Here is a 17,523-nt window from a genome sequence, read left to right on the forward strand (position 1 = left end):
GACATAAAACTAGTATATTTATTATCTTGAAATGGATTATTAAAAGACTAGTCAGCTCTGTTTCCATTTTATTTTCCCCTAATTTATATAAACAAAACTCATAATGACGTCATCATCCTTTCAAGAAGTAAACGCTGCAAGAATAAAGTGTTTCCTCTTTGTTGCATTTTATAATTAATTTTGTACTTTTTTATTGTCACCCTGTTACAGTGATTTTAAACAATCTAAATAGTTATTTTAAAACCCTCTTCCTAATAAGACTGTAATAATGTAATAATGGCCAAATCAATTCTAAAACTGTCAGCATGGTTATTGTCAACCCTGTTACTTTGCATTTAGTTATATTCAAACATATTACTTTTCATTAATTTAGCTTAAAATTGAAATATTACCTTTTTGAAATGGAAAAGACCCCCAATTGATCGAATGACACTTCTGATATTATATTCCAAACAAGGGGAAAAGTATTAAAGGTCCCGTTGCATGCGATTCCATGTTTCAAAGTTTAGTTAGTGTGTAATGTTGTTGTTAGAGTATAAATAATATCTGTAAAATTATAAAGCTCAAAGTTCAATGCCAAGCGAGATATTTTATTTAACAGAAGTTGACTACAAAAAACGGCTCGATTGGACTACACCCCTCTACTTCCTTCATTAGTGACATCACCAGAACCGTGTTTAGACTAACCTCCGCCCACAGGAACACAGGCGTATTGATGGCGAAATGTCAACAGACGATTGATGTTTATCTATAATCGGATACCGCAAAAGTTTAATTCGAAGTTGTTAGTTTGCTCTGTCCATTTCACCACGGACTGTTTTTCTAACCTGGGATAATATCAAGCAGGCTTCTCTCAGCGTTTCATACTGACGAAGGGGGCAATTTCAACTATATTCCAGCAAGCGGTAAGTAGTGATTTAATATGGAAGTAGCGATCAACTTAACATCGTTTCTCTTAGTAGGATGAAAATAATCTTACTTAAACTGTGATTAACATACAGAAAGCGATCAAAGAACAATCCCTTTCCAATCGTCCAAGCTGTCAATCAATCACACAGCGCGAGTTTATCTGGACACTTGCCAAAACTCGTTATGAAATAAATGACGCTGTTACACTGCACAACGAAGCTCTTACTGTATTTATATGCCTCATGTTTGCATTGGTGAAATCATTAGTGAGTGCAGAAACTGCGTTGCAATGATAAGATCTTTTTTCACGCGATCAACAGGCTGTCATCTGCTCAACGCTCACTGCAATTTTTTATGTGATTGAAATAGATCTAAATACTTAAAAAACTTCTCACGATTCGTTAATCCCGATAGTTGTAATAGTAAAAACGTATAATAGCTGTAATAGTAAAAGTTTTCCAGATAGTTCCACATGTAATGCCCATAGACTGTAAAAAAATATGGACGTAGTGTCCGTGACGTCACCCGTAGGTTTCTGAAGAGCATTTTTGAAGCCTAAAGTGGGCGGAGCCGGCCGTCGCCATCTTGGCCTTGCATCACTCCCGGATAACAGAAAATAGACAAACAGGCCGTGAGTGGAGCTGAGGAGCCTGGCTATCTGAAATCACCTAGCTCGACGTGATCGAGTTAGCTGATGATGTAAAGCCAATTAAACGTTCCTATTTTTGCCCTTCGAAATATTATAATAGTTAAAAGACACGGCTACAAGTGAGACTGTGTATTACTTCGAGAGTGTTTGTGTATGACAGTGATTTATGTGCATACTTGTCCGTCACTCTTTCATGGTCCGTCAGCGCGGCATCGCTCAAGTTCGTAGAGAGCTTATTCAGTCCATTTTAAATTCTGATGTTGGCCGTCTCTCAAATGGGTTATGGTTTAACCGTTAAACCATAGATATATTGCCTTTGAAGTGTAAGTAAATGCGCTAGAAAATCCGCGCTCATTCATGTGCATTTATTGCACGGACGGAGAAAGCGCCGACGCCTGCATGATTTCATCTGACGATAACTTACATGAGCATATTATAATCCATCTGTTCCATGGGAGCAGAACGAACGAGCATTTATTGACGTTTTAAATTTGAAAACCCCAAAAAGCAACGAAATTGTCAGACATCCATTAGTGCATGTTCACAGAGGAAAACAACTGAAATACAGCGCTGGTTGTTCTCTCGAACGATAACGACGGAATCCAAAGACGTGGGCTTTGTAACGTTACCCAAGTATTAAATTGTATGAAATAATAATCCCGAAAAAAAGCACAAACACTGCAGAGATGGCAAGTTCAGCAGCTAACATTGCTGAGGTGAAGTGACGGCTAGTAACAGCAGACAAACGGCTAGCACTGACAGCGGCAATCCATCTGTCACTCAAGTGGCTTGGCCACACCCTTAAATTTAAATATTAATCAACTAAACGGACGAGTTATAAAATAATTCACCCCCCTCACAGTTGTTATGAAGGGCAAAATTAGCTGTATAGACCAAATCCACATACAGACACCAGGCTTTAAACAGGTTTTTTTCTGGCTTTAATTTGGCATTTTAACATGGGGGAGATACAGATTTGACTCACTTCTGACAACAGCCTCAAGCGGCCAGTCAGCGAATTGCAGTTTAACTCACTTCCGTGTTGGTTTCAAGAGAGAGACGGGGAGGTTGCCGCTTGGTAATGCCAGATATTTCATATGCAAGCATGTCAGCCAATCACAGCAGTGGGCGTTTACACTGAAGTCTCACAGCAGACACGCCCCTTCAAACAGAGTGTTCAAACCAGGGAATGAAATCAGGCTAGGAAATATGCCTTTTATTTCTAAATTATAACAATTTTTGATCTAAAAAACATACTAACATTATAAGGGCACCCCTGGAAACATGATAAAATAATAAAAATAATCCATGGAATGGGACCTTTAAGGATATGACAAATGCCTTCTAAAACTCGCAGAACAGACAATGCTCTGATTATGAAGAGCTTGAAATGCTGTATAAATGTGTCTTTGTTTTGGATTAAATACAAACTTGCTGTCCAGTAGCATGTCCTTTTTAGAGGTTATGCAACACGATCTTCGTTCCCACCTGATAAACTGCCTGATAAATCTTATTATCCTGTTATACTTTGACTTCAAGAGATTCAAGCACTTAGCCACTTAGCCATGCCACAGGAATAGCTTGTCATACTTGGGGTGTTCACACCATAGGTTCTTACCCAGGCATTACCACACATGCCCTCCATGACGTAGCTCAGCTCACCTCATTGATGTTGTTCATGTCCTTTCACTGACTGCAGCCAGTTACCGTAAACAGTCTTTTGGAACAGATATAGCCACAGTAGACTAAATGTGTCCATGCTAGCTAATCCTCTTTGATTCCGTGATCCCGTGATCCCAAACAGTCTGGAGTCGTCCGGGCTTCAGAGACTCAAAGGTGTTTTCTGCCTGATGAGCGGAAGAGCATGCAACACTATGGCTGGCGATACGAATTCTTGTTGCTCTATGTAAGTAATTACAACCCCTATACATACTGTAAGAAAAACTAGAAACCTGTACAAATTCAAAAACATTTCATACATGTCAAATGCTTTGTAGTTGCATAAACGTGTGTTGTATACAAGATAATACAATTGTTTAAATTTGTTGATTATTTCTGAACCAATGTGATGTATGAGGTTAGACTGATTTGTTTAGAATGTTTTATATGTTTTTTTTGTTTTTAGGATTTTATTAAGGTGAATATCAGTGTTGTTTTAGTATAACTGAGATCTTATTATAGTTAATATTTTGAATTAGATTTTGTGTTTTCATTTTTAATGATTTTTCTGTTTTTGTCTATAGTTTAGTCTTCATTATGTTAATACTTAAACTTAAACTAAATGAAAATAAATGTTGCTTTGGCAACTAGCTGAAATAAAATAAGTTTTTATTTTTTTCAAGTAATACATAATACAAAAAAATAATTTTATGGTTTTAGTTTTAGTTGACCATAACCATGTCCATGAATCAGACAGGACCACAAATTTGAATATTGTTTTGGACCATTTTAGCTTACATGTTTGTGCCTCCCCATTAATGAAGCCATTATTCAGACTATTTTACAATATATTTTCTCTGTTTATGCATGTTTATAGAAGAAAAACAGTGAGTTATTCTCTTTAGCGGTGTTCCATTTTTCTGTGCTTTATTGATAGCATAGCAGTACAGAAACGCATATTTAAGGGGGCTATATGCAATCATTTTCATGCATCAATCTTTTATTATTGCCAATTTGTGAAGTTGTGAGCTTATAACGAAACTTAAAAAAAGGAGACCTTCCCCGACTTCCTAGGTTGTCTATGAAAGCCTGTAGACAGATTTTTATGTGAAGGACTCGGGACGTTTTTGCCGGGAAAATTAAAAGGATGCGAAATATGCGCGCTCCCGTCCCGAGAGCATCACTTCCGTTCAATGGCACGAAATGAATATTTACAATGTCCAGGAAAATGCAGATAGAGCAATTCTGTAGGCTACTCTAATGTCAAGTTGTCATGCAAAGAAAATTGAATAATTCAAACTACAGTAATTCACACAGTCTAGTCTCAAATATACATTATAATAAAACTATCATAACAGCGTAGGCTAATTTTAATCTCCTCATCTGTCGACATATGTCTGTGAATTGCAGAGCTGGTGAAAACATATTCACATCATCGCTACGATCAGATGCTTTGTTTGCTTACCGTTTTTATTGTGTGTTCATTTTGTTTTTGAGAGGAAAGCAGATATTTACATATTCATAAACGTCCCTCTCAGTAGCGTCTAGATGATCGTTAACATTCATACGATCAAGGTTCATAAACTTTCAGGTTATGTCGCTGCAAAGGTATTTCCAACTTCTTTTTACTTCCAAAAAAAATAACTTAAAAATAACGCAGTGCGTACATCGGGCCTTAGAGCTATATTAAGCCTTCGTTATGTGTGCACGAGTGCGAACACGAGCAGTAAGTTGCTGGCTGCAGTTCACTTAACAGCCACCGGTAGCTATTGCTAATAACAATTCACTGATTCTTGGGAATTTGGATAAAACATGTCCCACGAAGAAAAGTGCTAATTCTGTTGGAAATTAATAACATTTTCATGAATAAAAAGAATCAAGGTTATAATCAGGGGGTCCTTTGCACATATGTAAGGTTATTTTATAGGTTTATTTTTAATTTGTATTAATTTAATGATTATATGCTGGCCCATTGCCTACAAAATCAGTTGTCCTCGGATAGGAGATAATCATTTCAACTTGATTAAAAAAACAAAATGTAATAATTAAATTGAAAAATATCTTTACCACATGAAAGAGTACATAGTAAATATTGTTCAAACCTCACTGTTTGTAGTTTTTAATACATATTAAAATTATTTTGTGGTTGCTCAAAATGTGTCCCACATATTCGTCACCACCGTCAGATATTTATAAAAAGCAATAAAATCAGGCAACTACAAGGTCAACTTAATTCCTGGGGACCCCATTTTCAAACCTTCAACTGTTCTGCATGCTTCAAGATCACTCAAGCTCCTGTAAGTTTGCTAATTTCTCTTAGACTTGTTCATATTTTTGGACACTGCTACTGTCACAACCATAACATGTCAACACCGTCTCTTTTGTATAAAAAAACATTAGATTAGATTATGACATAAATGTATACTTTTTAAGAAGAGGTCTGAAGTAGATAGCAACAGAGGGAAAAAAAGATGGCTAATGTGAACAACTCATGCATATCATGTGAAAGAGTATATTTTGTCACCACCGTCATACGTCACCACCATCAGGTTTTCTGTCTGACGGTGGTGACGTACAGTCTGACGGTGGTGACAAAAACCTCCAAATGGTCCTCAACGAAGGCTAGAATATAATTGTTGATCACAATAAATACCAATATGGCCTGTAATGTTTCATTAACCTGTTTTATATTTGTATTTATGTAATTCTCCCTATATTTCTTCCATACAGGCCTACACCGCATGCTACTATTAAGCAATATAGCACGAATGAGAGTGAGGATGTTCGTGGATATCCATGAACATCCTCACGAACACGAGTTTCTCTAAAACGCCTTGGGAGATTGCTTATGGTAGAGAAATGAACATTAAATTCACGGGAAACAGCTCTGCTGGACATTCCTGCAGTCAGCATGCCAATTGCAGGCTCCCTCAAAACTTGTGACATCTGTTGGAATGTGCTGTGTGATGAAACTGCATTTTAGAATGGCCTTTTATTGTGGCCAGCCTAAGGCACACCTGTGCAATAATAATGCTGTCTAATCAGCATCATGATATGCCACACCTGTGAGGTAGATGGATTATCTCGGCAAAGGAGAAGTGCTCACTAACACAGATTTAGACAGATTTGTGAACAATATTTGAGAGAAATAGGCTTTTTGTGTACATAGAAAAAGTCTGAGATCTTTGAGTTCAGCTCATGAAAAATGGGGGCAAAAACAAAAGTGTTGCGTTTATAATTTTGTTCAGTGTAATTAGACCGGACCTAACTGCGGTATAACCATTGGTAACCTTCCCTCTCTCTCAATTCACTATTATGCCATGTTCATTTGGCTTACGTCATTTGGGATGCACATAGTGCACCTACTACCTACCTATATAGCACATACAATATCCCTTGTAGGCTATGCATCTCCCATGACTAAAGCCAAATGAAAATGTCATGACAACATTTAACCAAATCTAACATTCACTGTAATCCCACTGTAAAAAAAACTCACTTGAGGCACCCTCCTCCCCCTTTCTACCACTGCTCATGTGCATATGTTATTATCGTAGCCGGCCGAGGTGGGTAATACATCATACACAGTATCATATGGCATGTGTTTATGTCGAATTGCTGTAAAACAATGTTTTCTCGCTTCTCGTTCTCGCTTCTCACAAGACTTCCAATTTCTATCTTGCCGGGACTAAATGTTTATCACAGTGCTCAGGATTGTTATTTTTTGGACCAAATAGTTAAATAAAGTTGTTAAGCAAGAAGCCATTGACTTGAGTTGTATAAATTTTGGAATTGTATGTTGTAATGAGGCCACTGTCACCACCGTCAGATTAGTGTCACCACCCTCAGTTCTAAAGTCACCACCGTCAGAGGGAGTTTTATTTGTTTTAAATGAATATGCTTACAATATGTTTCTTCAGTGCTGTTGAGTTATTAAAGTAATGGTATCTTTTAATACAAAAAATATGTTTGTTAAATAAAAAAACATCACTTTTTCTATTTAGGCTTAAAGTAAACGTTGTATGATGTTAGATCTTTTAAAGGAGTACACGTGAAACAGTATAAAACATGAAAAAAAGTGAATATTTAACACTTAACAGCAAATATGTGTACTAAGAATGCCAGATAATGATTTAAAAACTCTAAATACATATTAGACCAAATAAATAAAAAATTATTTGCTTTTTATTGTGTCTGACGGTGTTGACAAAAACAAAGTAATAACTGGAAAAACGCCTATTTTATGAAAAAAATACAAAATGAGGAGGTTGCACCGATATATTGCTGAACAGCCAAGACCTTGGTCAATAATAATATATCTTCAGATTTTGTAATTTTACTAACTTTTTATTTTCAAAATTAAAACCTGTTTTAGCCAAATTCCCAAGAATCAGTGAATTGGGTTTCTGAATTCTACAAACAGTACAGCCCCTTTAACCCTGAGATGTGGCTCAAAATGTTTAACAACACAAGCTGTTGTTTAAAGAGAACAGTGCATCACTTAAATGTGTTTGGGCTTGTGAAATGGTAGTGAGTGTGCTTGTTATTGCTGAACTCAGCTCTCAAACTCAACTCTCATCTCTTTCTGCTGTGACAGTTTGATGTTGTCGTGGACTTTCTGAAGAACACTGGACTCTGCGATGTCCATTGAGATGTGTACTTTATTATAAGCAGCTCAGACTGAGACACGAGAGTCATGAGTGCTGACACAGCTAACAGGGTGGATCTGGACCCTGATTATAATGCTGAACTGTCCGACATGGTAGCAGCCATGAACAGAATGACCCCTCCAAATGGATGCAGGACCACCCCACATCGCCTCAATCTCTCGGATCGCAAGCTGTCACTGCAGGAGCGATCAAGTTCTCTGAATGGCTTCACCCCACGAATAGCCAGAAGACCCACTATTGAATCGAAGCGGGTGTCTATCTCTGATGGCGATGTGAGTTGGGCATGAGATTTTAGACTTTTGCAGTCAGACCATCAATGAGGATGTTCAGCAAAATATGGCATTGGTACTGAAACTCATTAAACAAGGGCTGGCACAATATCAGATTTTCACTACATGATTATTGTGGACAAAATAATTCAGGATATTATCGCAATTTCCACACTGAAAAAAATCAGGTGCAGGATTTACTTTGAAACAAAGTTTACTCTGAAATGACTAGTGCATTTCATACAAAGAAATGGTAATACATTGAATTATACATGAAGTTTTGTAGTAGAAAGACAAGAAATAGTAGGCTATTTTCTTGTAAAACATATGTTATATATGTTTATAACAAATAAAACAATTCACCACTGTGAAAAATCAAGAAGAAAATATATAAACAAACAATGCTTTAACTTTTCATTAATCTTTAACTTTATTTTATTTTATTTTTTTGTGTCTTTTCTTATTTGACCAATGATTAACACACAAAATATGAGTGAAATGAATTTTTTTAAATATCGCAATATTGTGACACCCCTAACAAACATACTTTTCTACCTACAGGACTGTGTCCAGCTAAACCAGTACAAGTTAAAGAGTGAGATAGGAAAGGTTGGTTATTCTACTTAAAATCCTAAATAATTTTAAATATTTATGATTGGTTGGCAAAATCACACATGCATAAATATAAACATAATGTTATCTTTTTAACCTTCCTTTTTTGTTTACACAGGGTTCATATGGGGTGGTCAGATTAGCATATAATGAAGATGATGACCAGTATTATGTAAGCAAAACATGATCATTTGTAACATAGTAATTATTAAAATATGTATTATTTTATATTATAATGACTAAATTCTTACAAATTGCAACAAAATGGCATAATTTATAGTAATATAATATAATAATTTATTGCAGGCTATGAAGCTGGTATCCAAAAAGAGGTTAATAAAGCAGTTTGGATTCCCAGGTAAGCAATACACATTTACATTTTAAACGTGTGACTTTTTCTTCTGAAGTTTTGTCTCAAGTCTGCAGAACATTAATAGTAACTTGTGTTGGTTGTGTAGGGCGACGTCCTTCCAGAGAATCCATTGGATCACAAGAGAATCTTTCAAAGCATTCTGGCCTTTTGGACAAATTATATAAAGAAGTCGCCATTTTGAAGAAACTTGACCATCTTAATGTTGTTAAATTAGTTGAGGTGAGTTAGATCTGTACTTTTTCTTAGAGAATGTTTCACTATACAAGTCAAATAGTAGTTACTTGCTATAAAGTATAACTGTATCTGTCCTGTGATATTTAAATGAAGGTTCTTGATGACCCAGCTGAGGATAACTTGCACATGGGTGAGTAATTCTGCCAGTCAGCGATAAAGAAGACTTTGCTTTTTACTCTTTGATCTGTTTTTCTAATTATTCGTTGTGTCCTTTTCTCAGTCTTTGAGTTGGTACCTAAAGGGTGAGTATTTTTACCTACAGGTCACAGCCACACTCTAATTAAATTTTTCCTTAGTTTGATTTTTCTCTCATAATTTGTTTCACCTGACCCTAGTCCAGTGATGGAGGTCCCTACAGACACTCCGCTAACAGAAGAAATGGCCCATTTCTACTTTAGGGATGTCATCCTAGGAATTGAATACTGTAAGTTTCCCTAGTCTAGGGTATTTTATATAGTCTTGTATTTGCCAAATGGCATCTATAAACTGAGGTTTGGTGCTATCTTTGTTTCATGTTTTATTTCTTAGTGCACTATCAGAAAATCATACATAGAGACATCAAACCCTCAAATCTGTTGCTGGGGGATGATGGGCACATCAAGATAGCAGATTTTGGTGTCAGTAATGAGTTTGAGGGGAATGATGCTCTCCTGTCAAACAGTGCAGGAACACCAGCTTTCATGGCACCCGAAACTCTGACTGATCGGGACCTGAGATTCAGTGGAAAGGTTAGAAGACTTCTAGAATATTGTGGTTTACATGCAGTGAAGACATTGATTTTTTATCATTTACAATCGACTCTCATTGACTTCAGGCTGTGGACGTATGGGCAATGGGAGTGACGCTATTTTGTTTCGTCTTTGGAAAGGTAAGACATTTACCTGTGTATTTATCACAACAATACAATATTATTTTTCAAACATAATAATTCAAAAACAGTATGTTAATATTTTGTTGTGCAGTGTCCTTTTCATGATGAATACATCTTAGGCCTGCATGGAAAGATCAAGACTATGGCAGTGGGGTTCCCAGACAAGTGAGTCGCAAACACTGATAATAAACCATATTACATACATTTACATATTTGGCAGACGCTTTTATCCAAAGCGACTTACATTGCATTCACGCTAAAAAAAATCTTCTTGGGAATCAAACCCAGTTTGGTGTTTTCACACCATGCTCTACTGTTTGAGCAACAGGATAGCTTTTAAGATAACAACCATGATAAGAAAATATGCAGTCAGACAAAACGCATTGTTTTCACCACAGAGTAAAAAAAAGGTAATTGTGACTTTTTTATCTCACAATTCTGACTTTTTTCTCGCATTTCCATGTTTAAATATAAACTTAGAATTGCAAAATGAATTTTATAACGGATTACCTCAAATACCGCTTTCATGCCGGAAACATACTTCCATACTTATTTATTCAGAAATAGTATTTTTATTAACTACAGTCACAGGATAATTGAACTAAAAAAAAAATTATATATATAAAATGGATATTTTGGGTGCTGGATGCTTATTTGTCAATACAGTGTTTCAAGTTTACATGTATCTTCTTTTGGAAGAGTGGCACTTAATGAAAATGCTTAAAAATTGTTTTAATGTAATCCTTAATGTTTTTATTATATTAATATATAGCCAAGATTTTATTCATAATATAGCATAGCCTCTTATTGCTTAGTAGTTATATATAGCTTTTCAATACATTACTATATGTACTCAAAAGTTATCATTTTGTATCTTTACATAAAAAGGTTGCATTTAATCAAAAATACAGTAAAATCAGTAATATTGTGAAATATTATTACAATTCAAAATAACACTTTTCTATTTGAATATATTTTAAAATGTGATTTATTCCAGTGATGCAAAGCTGAATTTTCAGCATCATTACTCCAGTCTTCAGGGTCACATGGGTCAAATTTCAGGAGCCAAGCATTTCTTTGAAATAGAAATGTTCTGTAACAATGTAAAAGTCTTTCTTTTTTTCTTTTTTTTCATGGATAAAAAATCTTACTGATTCCAAACTTTTGAATGGTAGGATAGGTGGTTTGGAGAATAGATGGATATATAGTGGAGATCCATACTTAGACACTCACGGGTTATTGGTAAGGTTAAGTCCCCCTTATTTACTCAGTTCATTTGAAACAGCCCATGTAATTCTTTTTGTATTATTTACACAGGCCTGTGATCAGTGACGGGTTGAAGGAGCTCATTACCAGAATGCTGGACAAAGCCCCAGAAACTAGAATCACATTACCAGAAATAAAGGTAAAATCATAATAAAAGATTGCTGAAGAATTTTAAAATGTACATTTCAGTATTACTCTGTGTAATCTGGTCTCTGTGGGCAGTTGCACCCATGGGTGACGCTGGATGGCACGGATCTCCTGCCCCTGGAGGAGGAGCACTGCACAGTGGTGGAGGTCACTGAGGAGGAGGTGCAGAACTCTGTCAAACTAGTTCCCAGCCTGTCTGCTGTGGTGAGTACGTCTGAGGGAAAAAACAAGGAAAAGTCATTTTAAAGATTTACTTCACACACACAAATGTATTCAAAATTATTTGACAAAATTTCAGATTTAGCCATCTATCAAGTTGGCAAACCAATAATGCTAAAAATTAAAGTTGTATTCATGCTGCATGCTTTTGAAAGAAGGCTCTTATGCCCAACAAGTCTGCATTTATTTAAGCAAAAATACTGTAAAAACAGAAGAAAAAAAAGTGTTGATGGTGTTGAGGGAGGAGGCGAGGACTGATGGGCTTTTATTCAGAGTAAAACAAAACAAAAACAGTAGGGAGAAAACAGTCTAGTGGCGAGGTGAGGCAAGGCACATCATACGACGTCCTGGCACAAGACAGAGAATAAATAGGGAAGCAAATGAGGAGGATAACGAGGGAGGACATGTGGGGTAATTGAACTAATAATCAGGTAATGAGGAGGACGAGTCAAGATACTAGACAGGGGAGCACATTGCACACAGAAGCAAACATGACAAAAGCCATTTGGCCTGTTGAATGAAACTACCTGAACAAACTCTGAGGCCCTGTTTACACCTGGTTTTAAGATGCGTTTTGGGTGATCGTATCACAAGTGGATGACGCTAAATACAGGTGTAAACGGGTTTTAAAAGTCCACTTTCAACCACTTCCAGAGGTAGTCGAAAACACATTCGACCGGATTGCTTTTGTAGTGTAAATACTCATGTGGTCAAATGTGTTCGAACAGCCACAAAAGACTTCCTACTCTCCGCATACTGACCTAATGTGTAAACATTATGGGATGCGCTAGCCAGACGGGATTTAAACTTTGTCGGCTGGAGACCCAAGTTTGTTTTGAAGACGAAAAACATGCCAAACACAATGTTGTCTCAATATTCCTGATTTCTAACAGATCTTGCGGCTGTCAGAGCAGAAACTAAAGCTGATGCTCTCAGTCTCCGTTCGTGTTCATATGTAAATTGCATAGACTCTTCCCTCGAAGAAATCAGGACAAAAGTCGTTGAAAGTGGACAAAAGAGACGGATTAAAACACCAGGTGTAAACGGGAATGTGTCTCCCTGGTCTACTTTTGACCTGATCGACCAAAGCGCATCTTAATACCAGGTGTAAACAGGGTCTGAGGTTCAGAGTAGGTTTAGAGTTGACAAAACCTTACAAATCCGACCTGGGGCCTATACCATAACCCTCCTGCGCACTTCCACTCAATTTACATTTTCCTTCAGTACTCTGTCTGGGTTTGCAGTATATTCTTGGATTTTCTCCAGCCAAATTTTTACCGGTCCAATCAGCGAACAGATGGAGTGGCTGAGAACGATGACGTTGAGGTCGTGCGCTAGTTTGAGTTGTAGGGTTACGTCACGACCAAACGTTAGCGATTGGTTATGGCAGATCAAGAGTGGCTCTGGGCAGATCCAATAGTTTTAAACTTCAACAGAGTACCCGCCTTCAAGGAAGTTAACGCTTGTCAATGGAGAGTGGCCAGACTCTCGGTACAAATTAAATGTACGAGAGTCTGGTAGGACCAGGCTAATACCATAAAGCCGTCTGGTGGCTAGTCAGGTAAGGTACGTTTCAGTTTAGTTTGCGCAAACCCTGTTTTTTAGTCACTATGAAAGCAGCTCGGCTTTTAGCAGTGCTCAAACCAAAATTGGACCAGTCACTCCCCCACCCGCCAGTAGGCGATCACGAATAGACTGAGAGGGGCCCAATTCCTTCAGCTCTCACTGGGCCCCACCCCATGCTTGGGACGGCCCTAAACAGCATGAATGTCCGGACCTCAACACTGAACTGAAAAATGAAACAGACAGGAATGCCGTGATCTGGACGATTTGTGGACCAAAAAGTCCCACTTGTGGTTCTGTAATGTAAATATGTGTAGTTATTAATAACATGTTTTACAGTGCACATCTAAAATTTGTTTTGCACTGTATTTTAAGATCCTGGTAAAATCCATGCTTCGGAAGCGCTCCTTCGGTAACCCCTTTGAGGGCATTAGGCAGAACAGGTCCATGTCCGCCCCTGGAGGTCTGCTCGCGTAAGTCCACCACTGCATGTCATCGCTTCCTACCGTATGCTGGTACTCAGAATACCTGTGACTGATATGATGCTCTTATTTCTCTCCATAAATTCTGCAGGGATATGTCATTGTTTCGCCCTTTAAGGTATTACACAATAGACCTCACTCCTAATTTTTATATTTCAAACTTAATGCTCATGTTTGATTGTGTGTTTGTAGTACATATTAATTTTTTGATGGTGTGTGTCTTCAACAGCAGAGGGAGTAACAATAACGGGAGCAAAGAGGGGGAGCTGGAAAACCTTATTGAGGATGAAGCTTTTTCATGAATTTGCTCAAATCATTTGTCAGATTGGTCCAGTTGTGTGATTAGGCTATTTCGTTCCAATCTGCATTGCAAATTTTTTTTTTTAAACAAAATCCTATATACTGGACAGCACGATGTAAGGGTTTTGAGGTACCTTTAAAATAAATATAATGCTGAATCCGGTAATAAGTACTTTTTAGTAGAGTAATATTCATTTCATTGCATTTAAGTGCCAAATTTAAAGAGATTTAGATTTAAATGCATATTTAAAAAGATATCCGTGCATTTGACATTAGTATATAATATGGCAGAAGCAGTGATGACTTTGCTGTGCAGTGGAAATCAGCAAAACTTTGTATGAGATGTATAAAGTCTATGTGTTATATAAAAGGTCTTTATGCTGTCTTATTGTCATTTTGAGCTCTTGCAGTTATACTGTCTGTAGTTTGTGTAGCTGGAACGTTACAAAAAATTATTTTGCACCAATTGTGAGTTTGTTTTTCTTTCCTTGACAAAACTACTTTACTACTACTACATACAGTACATACATAGACACACACACACACACACACACACATCTTAATTATAGGCCCCTAGGCTCCTTTAGTGTGCACTATTAGTAATCACTATAAAAGTCCTCTTGTGCCTCCATGAGGTTGTTCTCTGATTAGCAACACAAACCCCAGGGACTCTGTGTGTCACTCTTTTTCAAAATAACTGTGTAAGGGAGATTGTATATCAGGATAAGAGCTCCATTATGGCCCACGTGTCAACATATAGTGAAGTTCACTGTTGATTCTCTTTAATGTTATAACCCCACTTCAACAGTCCACAAATGAGCAATGGTCTTTATTTCATTTCAACTGCAATTTCAGGATGTATTAAGAACTTAATTATATCAAACATAGGCTAAGTGTTTTTATCTGTGAAAGAGCATTTATAATATATAATAGCATTTATTAACCAGATTTTCTGAGGAAAATTCTAATGGTTGTTGGCAAGTGTGCTTTGCTATGCGGTTACTAGAGTGTTCTAGGCATTGCTGGGGTCTCGGCGGTTGCTTGTGCACTTCAGTTTAAATGAAAGTCTATGGGATTTTATCCACACCGCACCATTTGAGTTTCAGCCCAGTAGAAGAATATTATGGCAGTTAGTAATAGCAGTACCACTAATTAACTTTATTGTTCAGCTGACATTTTAGACTGACACAAAAGACCTTGTCTGATATAAGGCCCATTATTATAATAAAACAATTTCATTTAAATAAACTCTTGTGGCCAAATAAACTATTGGTTGGTTGATGCATGTGTGCGTAACTCGGGGTATACATCTGGACTGATAATCTGGAATCAGTAATTGGCGTCAGTTCTTATCTTTATACACAGTTCTTATCTTTACTGCCTGTACAGTGTCAGTCCATTACACTGAAGAGAAAACACAAATGTAAGGAACTGAAAGGAATACATCACTTTGTCTTACTACAATTGGCCCTCTGTACTTGGCTTTGCCCTGACTAGCACGAGCTGTAGGGTGGTAGGCACTGATATATATGCTGAAAGAATATGAAAAAAATGGGCCACTGGAATTTACAATGTGGCTTTTTATATCAGAGCTTCAGCCTCATGGGTAATTCAGGACACAGGATGCAGGCATATTCATTTGATGTGTATTTACCCACACACTTTGTGTCTCCATAGTATTCCACAAAAAAACTACCAAACATAAAAATGGTGTAATTATCATAGACCAGGTAATCCCAGTGTTCAATTTTTATTTTTATTTTGGAGGGTTTATTTTTTTTGCCTTTGTGCTTATTTAAATATGTATATATATATATATATATATATAGGCCCATACATCGGATGCAAAAGCCTCTAAGTGCCATCTGAAATTTTCTTCTAAAATGAGCATTTTTTTCAAGCTCGTATGTTTAAGTTCAGTAATTTCACTTTAATGACAATTAATAGGTCATTTTCATTGCCATTAAAGTAAAATAACTGAACGTAAACATACAAGCTTGATAAAAATGATCATTCTAGAAGAAAATTTCAGATGGCGCTTAGAGGCTTTTGCATCTGAAGTCTTTATATATATATATATATATATATATATATATATATATATATATATATATATATATATATATATATATCATATAATAATAACAGAAAAGTGCAACACAATGGTTGTCTGCTTGGCACCTAAATCTTTTGAAAGCACTTTACATTATGAAACCTTCAAATCCAAACACAGTTTTCAGTTTTGAATGGCCATTTTATCTGTTGTCATTTGAGCTATTCAGAACAGAGAACATGAACAGGGTGTTCTCTTACATAACTCACATTCTCAACCAGTTGATAGTGATCTGCCTGCATTTGAAATTTATTTCAATTTCTTCCTGAGTGACGCTTGACAGCAGTCCGTTGACTTCACTTTGTCAATATTCAGATTACAAGTTTACTCACCTAACATATGGTAAGCATCCATGTGATTACCTGCTGTCGTATTTTCCTGGGTGTCTATGTATTTACAAATTGCAAAAAATTTAGTGTACACTTTAGGTTACTTTTGTTGACTTTGTAAGCCAATATTTAGAGCAAATATTTCTAGAGTACAACAGACCCGGATCTAGGATTGGGTGACTTACACTCTGTACTTGGTGGGGCACCATTATCTTGGTTGATTATAGGTTTTTGATTCATTCCAAAAGCATTTTTTGCAAACTAAGAATAATTCACTTGTATTTGATTCGAATAAAATGAATTTAAAGGATGTTTTAAAAATGACTTTCTCTAATGCAAAATTGTTTTTATTTCACCAAAAGTAATTTGAAAAAGCATTATACAGACACTATATATAGTTGAGGTAATAACATCACCCTTGCAAGATCTGCAAAATGTTAATAATTAAAAATAAAATAAAAAATCTTTTTTTTTTTTTTTTGTATTTTAATTTAAGCAGAGGCTCTGTTCTTTCTGTTGATAAATTACATGTTGACAATCAAACAAAATATTCTGGGGGCAATGACAGTTTTGTGAAAATTATAAAAAATGCTAGCGGTGGCTGGCAACGTTTTTTTAAATCACTGGCGGGGAAAGAGTTAAAAACAATTCCTCATTCAGAAAACATGTTCAAATCACCAATGCAATGTCATAAGGCTGTACAGCATTAAATTGGTGTATTTTCATTAGCAACCCAAGCCGTTATAATATAAATAACCTTTCCAGGCAGGCAGTTGGTAAAAACCGTGGATGGAGAGGTCAAAACCATTGGTAAGTGCTCTTTATAGTCTTGTTACATAATGAAAGACTAGTGGAAGG

The 17,523-nt window shown here is 36.4% G+C and overlaps 1 protein-coding gene across 2 annotated transcripts; it reads left to right on the top strand.

The window, feature by feature from the left end:
• Nucleotides 1-698: 698 nt before the first annotated feature.
• camkk1b (calcium/calmodulin-dependent protein kinase kinase 1, alpha b) lies at nt 699-14,689 on the top strand. Of its 2 annotated transcripts, XM_084125315.1 has the most exons (18): nt 706-905; nt 3,363-3,464; nt 7,815-8,159; nt 8,718-8,765; nt 8,887-8,940; nt 9,075-9,126; nt 9,227-9,360; nt 9,469-9,505; nt 9,596-9,617; nt 9,711-9,799; nt 9,904-10,103; nt 10,190-10,243; nt 10,338-10,411; nt 11,564-11,651; nt 11,735-11,863; nt 13,817-13,914; nt 14,015-14,041; nt 14,153-14,689. In XM_084125315.1, exons 3-18 carry the CDS (start codon nt 7,914-7,916, stop codon nt 14,223-14,225), a joined length of 1,425 nt encoding a protein of 474 aa, XP_083981441.1. In that variant the 5' UTR covers nt 706-905; nt 3,363-3,464; nt 7,815-7,913; the 3' UTR covers nt 14,226-14,689. The 2 variants fall into 2 exon arrangements, with proteins under 2 accessions (XP_083981442.1, XP_083981441.1); XM_084125316.1 differs by lacking the exons at nt 8,887-8,940; nt 9,075-9,126 and having other exon boundaries at nt 699-905; nt 8,718-8,751.
• The last annotated feature ends 2,834 nt before the right edge of the window (nt 14,690-17,523 follow it).

Source organism: Abramis brama (genome assembly GCF_963993115.1).
Source record: "Abramis brama genome assembly, chromosome: 10".
Classification (NCBI taxonomy): domain Eukaryota; kingdom Metazoa; phylum Chordata; class Actinopteri; order Cypriniformes; family Leuciscidae; genus Abramis; species Abramis brama.